This window comes from Lolium rigidum, chromosome 5, assembly GCF_022539505.1.
Source record: "Lolium rigidum isolate FL_2022 chromosome 5, APGP_CSIRO_Lrig_0.1, whole genome shotgun sequence".
Lineage (NCBI taxonomy): Eukaryota > Viridiplantae > Streptophyta > Magnoliopsida > Poales > Poaceae > Lolium > Lolium rigidum.
In genome coordinates, this window is record NC_061512.1 from 227,345,373 (window position 1) to 227,355,111 (window position 9,739).

Here is a 9,739-nt window from a genome sequence, read left to right on the forward strand (position 1 = left end):
CGTAAAATCACAAAATTTTCCTCCCGTCCTAATCTCGCTCCGTCTAAAACTAACGGATGACACGTGGAGTCGTGTGTCCGGCGGATCTTCTCGTATCCGGTGGGTTTTCGTTCTCACTGGTGTGGTTTCATTTCTATCTCTTCTGGTGTATGGTTGCCATCACCGGCGATGGTTCCTATTTTGGTGCACTGGTCTCTTGAGCCTTAGCACGACGAACTCATGTAGATCTATTACAACAAGCTCTACTGTGATAAGCTTATGATAAGTTTTTCCTATCCCCTAGTAATGAAGAGACAAGGAAGGTGGTGCATCTTTGGCTTGTGCTAGTGTATACAGTAATCTTTAGGTGATCTAAGTATCTATTTGTAATTTTTATTAGCTATTTGTACTAATGTTGATGATTATTATGAATAAATTGGGGGAATTTTCTGGAAAAAAGTTGAGCGAATATTCCTCTAATGTCCTGACTTCTACTCTTTCCCTTGCTTGCAGCCGTAGGTGTCCCAGATCCCCCACGACTCCGTCCCCGTCGCTCTTCATTTCTCAATCCCGCCGACCAGGAGCTTCCCCGGACCTCGTCGCGGCACCGCAATGGTGGTCTCGTACACGCAGGAGCACGTGTACCGCCACCCCTGGCACCGCGTCACCGCGGCGGCGTGGCGCAAGTTCACGGACCCGGCGGCGCGCGAGGCGCCGCTCTCCCACATCCTGGACGTGGAGACGCTCTCCCGCGACGTCGACCCGCGCGCCGGGCGCCTCCACGCCGTGCGCGTCATCGCGGGCCGGCCCCCGCCGCTCCCGTTCCTCGTCCGCGGCCTCGTCGCCAGCGCGGGCGCCGGGGACCTCGTGCTCTGCGTGGAGCGCACCTCCGTTGACGCGGCCGCCCGGGCCATGCGCGTGGTCTACCGCAACGCCACCTTCCGGCGGCTCGTGGACGTGGAGGAAGCGTGCAGCTACGCGCCCCACCCGGACCGGCCGGACGACTGGACGGTGTTCACGCAGGAGACGCGCATCCGGTGCGCGCCGCTCGCCGCCGTGTCGGCCGCGGTGGCCGAGATGGTGGAGCGGCGGTGCGCGGAGAGCTTCGTGCAGAACGCGGCCAAGGGGATGGAGGTCGTCGAGAGGATCTGCGAAGGCCTGGCCGACGGAGAAAAGTAGGAGCAGAGCATTGGGCGCTACTTATTTTTGCTTGCTCTCTGTTTCTGAATTCTGATAGGCAATAAAAACCGTAAATTCACAATTTTGGTTGATCTGCTTGCTTGACTTGTCAAGGTTCAGAGACATCAAAGTTTCAGACACGTTCACAGCTACCTCACCACTCGAAATGTTCACTTCTTATCGCAGGAGGACATCACGAGTCAAAACGTCAAATCGTCATCGCCTCACAGGTGTTCGTTCAGATCAAATCATCCGGTAAATAGAGACGGTGACGCCCGCTTTCTTGCAGCTCGCGGCCCGCATAAGTGGCCGGCTGGCAGCAACCATGGCGATGATCAGACACGTGTGAAGCGTGTGCGGACTTCGTGATCAAGCTACAGGTGATTCATGATACACCAGTGACCAGTAAGGCAGTAAGCACCGTGAGTCAATATAAACTGTAATTTCACAATATTCACTGATCAATTTACTTCAAATTTCGACGTTCTAAGATATAAAAGTTTCATAGACGTCAAGGTTCAGGTACATTCATAGCGTTGGAAACTACTACCACCATCTCAAAGATTAAGACCTATTTTTTTTTAGAAAGTCAAACTATGTTAAGTTTAACTTTTTTTTATCAAAAATCGTTAAAATGTAAAATAAAAAATTAATATTATTAGATAGATGATGAAATATATTTTTATGTGCTATCTTCAAAATATTATATTTGTTGATAGATTATTCTGAAAATTTAGTTAGACTTTACTTGCTTTGACGTTTTTTAAAAAAAACTTAAGCCTTGGAATGGAGGTAGTATGAATTGAACATTTAGGGAGTATCGTCGTGTGGTGTGGCGCTTGAGGAGCGCATGCTCCCAACCGTCGTCCACTAAAGATGACTCTCAATTTTTTTAATTGCAAATTCTAGTATTTAACACATAACCAATTCAAACACATGAAACTTGAACAAATATGTTTTACAATATTATTTGAAATGGAAATAGAACAAATAACAATAGAAGTTCAACTAGATCATGACTTTGGGATAATTGATGACTCTCGTTTGAGCCTTCACTGATGATCTAAGAGATAATTCTGCAGTTGAGCACGAATATTTGAGATATAATTTTTGGCATGCATGACGATGAAATCAGCAAAGCTGCAAGTACCTGGTGATCAATGTCAGAGGACCTTCACACTCAAAGGGACTAACATGACTTGCTCGAGTCTTCTGGTCACTCTAGATGATCATGTTGTATAATATCACACAAGAATGCATCATCATTCACACATTTGGTCTTGAAACCAGGTAAGAACAGGGTACCAACAATAGCAAATCGAGATTATAGCATACCGAATCTCTGTTCGACATCTTTCCTGCAACTCTCCTGGTGCTCGCCAAAGTGGCAACTCTTCTGACCTAGAGGTGCCGGGTTGTTTCAACAAATGTCACCCATTAGAGATCGAAGCCATCGGCTAGATAGTATCCCTTGGCATATGAGTTGCTATTGATCTCATAGTTGCATGATCGAGTATGATCTTGCACAAGTTTCACAAACAGAGGAGAGCGTTGCAACAGGTTGATGTCATTGTGCGATCCAGCAATGCCAAAAAAAACTTTGCCAAATCCATATGTCATGATCCACCACAGCTTCTAGTGCCACATTGTAGTATTCGTGATGTCTTTTGTACAAAACCTTGCCAAGCAAACAGACAGTTTTTCCATAAACAGTGCATGCAATTGATGTTTCCAAGCATCTCAGGAAATCCTCTCGCTGTATTTTGTGTCATGATCTTATCTGTTTCGGTTTCATTTGGCCCTCTCAAATAGTTTTGCCAAACTTTCGCAGCATGGTTATGCAGAATTTTATACATGCATTCGATGTCAGCTGACTCACTAATGCGAAGGTAGTGGTCATGTGAGTCAGCATGGGCTCTATATGAAATTATCCTCATGCCAGCCGTGCACTTCGGGATCAACGAGAAATCAGCCGTGCCAATGTGTTATCACTAGATTTTAACCAAATCAGAAGTGGGCCGTGATTGAGATGGGCTTAGCGAATATGCATGGAAATTATTCATGAATCGGCCTTGTATAAAGAGTTTGGGCCGAATTGCCCGTGTATCTGTAAAATATAGTAGGATACGTGTCGGTTAGGATTAAGAGATAGAGTTTAGATCGTGCACGGTTGGGATTATTCCCAAGTTAGAAAGTCTGCGGACTATAAATATGTATCTAGGGTTTTTTGAGAAGGAGGACGATCACGTTCACAACAAATCAATCTAGGCGCATCGCCACCCCTTGTTTCGAGAGTTTCTTCCGGGTAAGCGCTATGCTGCCTAGATCGCATCTCGCGATCTAGGCAGTATCTTGTTTATTCGTTGTTCATGCGTTGCTCGTACTAAAGCCTTTTTGATGGCGATCAACACCGTTATCATGGATATGTTAGGGTTAGCATCGGTACTTTCTTGATGTATTTTGATTAGTCATGCTACCCCTGGATATCTAGCCACCCTTGTACCGATCTTAGGTGCAAGGGTGGCACCTTGCTTGATCTTTATTTAGTAGATTCGATCCGTTATGATTGCTCCTTGTTCTTCAAGGATTAGTTTGATATCTACATAGTTAGGCCTTGCAAACGGGTTGAATGATCCAGTAGCGCGTAAGGTATAGTTTGCTAACCCTAGAGAGGATGTTCCGGGAATCAACTCCACGTTGGTTTTTAGGCCTTGTCTAGGGTTGGTTTATTACCATCTTTCGTGTCTGCCAGGCTCAATTACGTGTAAGATGTTCCGGTTATGTGGTGAAAACCATAAATCGTCGTAGATCGTTTTAACTTAATATTGATCAAGCAGGACCACCATGTTATCGTAGATCTCATACGAATCATGGGTGGATCGGCTCCTTGAGCCGATTCACAGGACAACCTGAGAGCCGATCGAGGCTCGTATTTAATGTTTACGTGTATGCCATGCAGGAAACTAGTCGGAGCAATCCATCACCTTCCACGACCGGGTATAGGTCGGGTGGCACGCCCTTGCACCAGGCATCGGACGTGCGTGCCGGAGCATTGCGGGCCGTCGCCCGAGGGACCGGGGCCCACCGAGCAGTCCCGGGAGCCTCCCGGCTCTACGTGTTGCCCGTCGCTACTCGCCGGTGGGTTTTGGTGGTCAACACATTCGGCATGCCCGGTGGGACGAGTCTTCTACATCAAGCGCATCAACATCCGCATCGGAGATGGCGGAAGATCCGATCACGTACGAAGATCCGGCCGAGGAGTACAAGAAGAAGTATGACGAGATCAAAGCTCTCTTCGAAGCTGACCTCATCGGCTCTTTCCAGAGGACCCGCTCACACGGCATCAGATGGAAAGGGTTCTCAGCTGAAGGCGCTCTCGATGGAGTGGATCTGTCTACTCCTTCAGAAGAACGCACCAGGTCTCTACGTCAGGAGATTAATCACATGGTAGCTCATTCGCTACACCGCCATTCTGAGAGCCTGGTGAACGCTTTGGAGCATGTCGCGCTTCGCGTGGTCCAGGAAATCATGAAGCATCAGTACTCTCCGTCAGGACCTACTCTAGGGACTCACCAAGGAGAGATACCGTTCCAGACCAGACCACAGCTGCCATTCGCGCTAGCAGCACTCGAAGCTGCCGAGTTCACCGGCATACGTCGTCTACAAGATCGGTGGCGATCCTAGTGATTACCGGTTCTTGTATGAACCGCCTAAGGAGATCCCGCACGGATACATGTGCACATATGTGCCAGACTGCAATAACTGGGCACGCACGAACCAGGTTGCAGTAGGAGGGATTTCTGGGACAGCAGGAGGGGTTTCTGGATCGGATCCCGAGAAGCAGGCGTGGCTAGCTAAATATGCCACTCCAATGAATCATCAAAGCTCAACTCCTACAGCTAGTACCGTGGATCAGATCAGTGCAATCTTGAGAGACCAGTTCGGCATGGTGCCTAAGAGGAGGGCAATCAGCTATTCCAAGCCGTACCCCAACGAGTATGATTTGATCCCACTACCACCCAAATATCGGCTCCCTGAATTCTCCAAGTTTAGTGGATCAGAAGGCTCTAGTTCAGTTGAGCATGTGAGCCGATATTTGGCGCAGTTGGGCATGATCTCAGCATCAGACCCATTACGTGTGAGGTTTTTCGCGCAATCTCTCACAAGATCGGCTTTCGGGTGGTACACCTCGTTGCCACCAGATTCAATCCGGACTTGGAAGCAGATGGAAGAGCAGTTCCACATGCAATATCACTCAGAAGCTTCCGAGGCTGGCATTGCCGATCCGGCACAAGTACGACGAAGCGCGGAGAAACGGTATCGGAATACATTCGGCGCTTCGGGACCGTCGGGAACCGATGCTATTCGGCTCGTATGAATGAAAAAGAAGCGGTCGATCCGGCGGTGGTGGGTCTCGCGTCACCGATCAAGGATATGGCTTCCCGGGCGAGTACACTTCACTGGCGCATATGGTTCAGAAGCTATCATTATATGAACAGCGCCACCCAGAGTTGTACCAGGACAAGTTCAAGCGCGCGGTAGTCCTGGTTGAGACAAAAGAAGATGAAGACTCTGCAGGAGATCAGGAGGTAGCCGTGGCTGAATGGACTCGGGGGGAAAACCCCGTGCCCTGCAAATGGGTTAAACCACAAGGTCCTGCAAAGGGGTTTGACTTCGACGTAAGCAAAACTGAGAAGATTTTCGACCTCTTACTCAAGGAGAAGCAGCTGAAGTTACCCGAAGGCCATAAAATCCCTACGGTGCAAGAGATGAGCGGAAGGCCATACTGCAAGTGGCATAACTCGTTCACCCATACCACCAGCGACTGCAGAGTGTGGCGTCAGCAGATCCAAATGGCGATAGAACAAGGTCGTCTAATTTTCAGCCAGTACGCCATGAAAGTTGACACGCACCCTTTCCCTGCCGTTAACATGGTGGAGTGCACTTACCCCGGGAGGTGCCAGCCAGGTTTCTCGTTCAGCATCAACATGGTAGGACCTGTGTACCACCCTGATAAGGACAAAGACGAGAGCAGCCGCTCCCGTGGCAAGGAAAAAGAGGAGGCCGTCCCACGCGACCGGCCCCGACATGATGACAAGCGCTACATCACAGAGGAGCAAGTGAGGAATGTGCGATACCAGCGACCTCTCTCCGAGCACCTCCTCAACAAATATGAGCGTCAGTACGACCAACGCCGGCGATACGACGACAACGACGAAAAAGATCGTCGGTCTAGTGTGGATAATAGGAAATATTGTCGGTATGATCGAGACGACGAAAGATATGAGCGCCGTGCCAAGGAAAAGTCAAGAGAGCAGGACGACGTGGACAGACACTGGGATTGTCCTTTCTTCAAGCATTGCTGGGATTCAGGGATGAGCCGATTGCCTACAATCGGCAGCCGCCGAGTGCGGACGAGAAAAAGAGGGACACAGGAGACGTGTCAGTGTTCAAGCGTCTAGGGCCTCTCCCGTCTCGGAACAAGCAAGCTGAGTCCTCTCGAGTGGAAGATCTCGAGGAGTTAGAAGATGAAGAAGAAGAAGAAGAAGATAGATAGATACCACCGGCCAAGGTGGTGCCCTGATGGACTCAGTCATTCTCAAAAGCGTAGGGTTCAGCGACTACGTAGCGTAGAGGAAGCCGAGAGACGATACCTACACGCGTTAAGGAAAGCACGGCCTGATCTGGCCACGAAAATTCAGCAAACTCTGGACGAGGAGGGTCGTCCACAGAAGAAAGAGTGGCACCCCAAACAAAAGAAAGCCGATGATAAGACATCGGCTGGCACGAACATGGTGTTCATTCTTCCGTTGGAGTTTTGTGCTCCAGGAACAGAAGAGGCACCTATAGCACAGCTTGACTGTGGCCTGATACGTCTCCGACGTATCGATAATTTCTTATGTTCCATGCCACATTATTGATGTTATCTACATGTTTTATGCACACTTTATGTCATATTCGTGCATTTTCTGGAACTAACCTATTAACAAGATGCCGAAGTGCCAGTTCCGTTTTCTCGCTGTTTTTGGTTTCGTAAATCCTAGTAACAAAATATTCTCGGAATCGGATGAAATCAACGCCCAGGTTCCTATTTTCACCGGAAGCATCCAGAACACCCGAGAGCCACCAGGGAGGGGGCACAGGCCCACCAAACCACATGGCGGCGCGGCCAGGGGGGCCCGCGCCACCCTATGGTGTGGGCACCCCTTCGACCCTCTGGCGCCGCCTCTTCGCCTATATAAAGCCCCCGGATCGAAAACCCCGATAAGTTCGACGAAACCCACGAAACCTTCCGCGAGCCGCCGCCATCGCGAAGCCAAGATGCGGGGGACAGGGAGTCTCGTTCCGGCACGCCGCCGGGACGGGGAAGTGCCCCGGAAGGCTTCTCCATCGACACCGCTGCCATCTCCACCGCCATCTTCATCACCGCTGCTTGCTCCCATGAGGAGGGAGTAGTTCTCCATCGAGGCTCGGGGCTGTGCCGGTAGCTATGTGGTTCATCTCTCTCCTATGTACTTCAATACAATAATCTCATGAGCTGCCTTACATGATTGAGATTCATATGATGATGCTTGTAATCTAGATGTCATTATGCTAGTCAAGTGAGTTTTACTTATGTGATCTCCGGAGACTCCTTGTCCCACGTGTGTAAAGGTGACAGTGTGTGCACCGTGTGGGTCTCTTAGGCTATATTTCACGAGAATACTTATTCACCGATGAATGGCATAGTGAGGTGCTTATTTATATCTCTTTATGATTGCAATGTATTTGTATCACAATTTATCTATGTGCTACTCTAGCAATGTTATTAAAGTAGTCTATTCCTCCCGCACGATGTAATGGTGACGGTGTGTGCATCCGTGTTAGTACTTGGTTTATGCTATGATCATGATCTCTTGTAGATTATGAAGTTAATTATTGCTATGATAGTATTGATGTGATCTATTCCTCCTACATATGCATGAAGGTGACGAGTGTGCATGCTATGTTAGTACTTGGTTTAGTCTTTTGATCTATCTTACACTATAAGGTTACTAAAATATGAACATTAATTGTGGAGCTTGTTAACTCCGGCATTGAGGGTTCGTGTAATCCTACGCAATGTGTTCATCATCCAACAAGAGTGTAGAGTATTCATTTATCTATTCTGTTATGTGATCAATGTTGAGAGTGTCCACTAGTGAAAGTGTAATCCCTAGGCCTTGTTCCTAAATATCGCTATCGCTTTGCTTGTTTACTTGTTTTACTGCGTTACTACTCGCTGCAATACTACCACCATCAACTACTCGCCAACAAGCTATTTTCACGGCACCGTTGCTACTTGCTCATACTTATTCATACCACCTGTATTTCACTATCTCTTCGCCGAACTAGTGCACCTATTAGGTGTGTTGGGGACACAAGAGACTTCTTGCTTTGTGGTTGCGGGGTTGCATGAGAGGGATATCTTTGACCTCTTCCTCCCCGAGTTCGATAAACCTTGGGTGATCCACTTAAGGGAAAACTTGCTGCTGTTCTACAAACCTCTGCTCTTGGAGGCCCAACACTGTCTACAGGAAAGGAGGGGGAACGTAGACATCAAGCTATTTTCTGGCGCCGTTGCCGGGGAGGAAAGGTAAAAGGTATTCACACTCCGGATCTCGGCTACTAAGGTATTTCCCAGCGCCGTAAGTACTCGAAGCTATTTCCTTTAGATCCTGCAATTGCAACTTTTTGTTTCTTGTTTACACTAGTTTGGCATAATGGACAAGAATGATCTTCTTATTCTATTTCCTGATTTAAAACATGGATTGTTTGATGCGAAAATTAAAAAACCTATGGAATCTTATTTGCATGCTTGGTAGTAATATTAGTATGAACGCTTTGAACACCATTGTTGATAATGATATAGAAAGTTCTAAGCTTGGGGAAGCTGGTTTTCATGATCTTTTTAGTCCCCCAAGCATTGAGGAGAAAATTTTCTTTGATGATACTTTGCCTCCCATATATGATGATTATAATGATAGTGGTCTTTTGGTACCACCTACTATGGAGAGTAAATTTTGTTGTGATTATACTATGCCTCCTACACTTGATGAGAATAATAATGATAGCTACTTTGTTGAATTTGCTCCCACTACAACTAATAAAATTGATTATGTCTATGTGGAGAGTAATAATTTTATGCATGAGACTCATGATAAGAATGCTTTATGTGATGGTTATATTGTTGAGTTTGCTCATGTTGCTACTGAAAGTTATTATGAGAGAGGAAAATATGGTTGTAAAAATTTTCATGTTACTAAAACACCTCTCTATGTGCTGAAATTTTTGAAGCTATACTTGTTTTATCTTCCTATGCTTGTTACTTTGCTCTTCATGAACTTGTTTATTTACAAGATTCCTATGCATAGGAAGCATGTTAGACTTAAATATGTTTTGGATTTGCTTCTTGATGCTCTCTTTTGCTTCAAATACTATTTCTTGCAAGTGCATCATTAAAGCTGCTGAGCCCATCTTAACGGCTATAAAGAAAGAACTTCTTGGGAGATAACCCATGTGTTATTTTGCTACAGTACTTTGTTTTATATTTGTGTCTTGG

At 47.1% G+C, this 9,739-nt stretch overlaps 1 protein-coding gene across 1 annotated transcript; it reads left to right on the forward strand.

Annotated features, from left to right (window-relative positions):
• The first annotated feature begins 517 nt into the window (after nt 1–517).
• LOC124651572 (PRELI domain containing protein 3A-like) lies at nt 518–1,196 on the forward strand. Its single transcript, XM_047190632.1, has one exon. It carries the CDS (start codon nt 592–594, stop codon nt 1,156–1,158), a length of 567 nt encoding a protein of 188 aa, XP_047046588.1. The 5' UTR covers nt 518–591; the 3' UTR covers nt 1,159–1,196.
• The last annotated feature ends 8,543 nt before the right edge of the window (nt 1,197–9,739 follow it).

What these genes read in the sequence shown, in the direction of transcription:
- LOC124651572 (XM_047190632.1), top strand. Translation starts at nt 592, where the DNA reads ATGGTGGTCTCGTACACGCAGGAGCACGTGTACCGCCACCCCTGGCAC.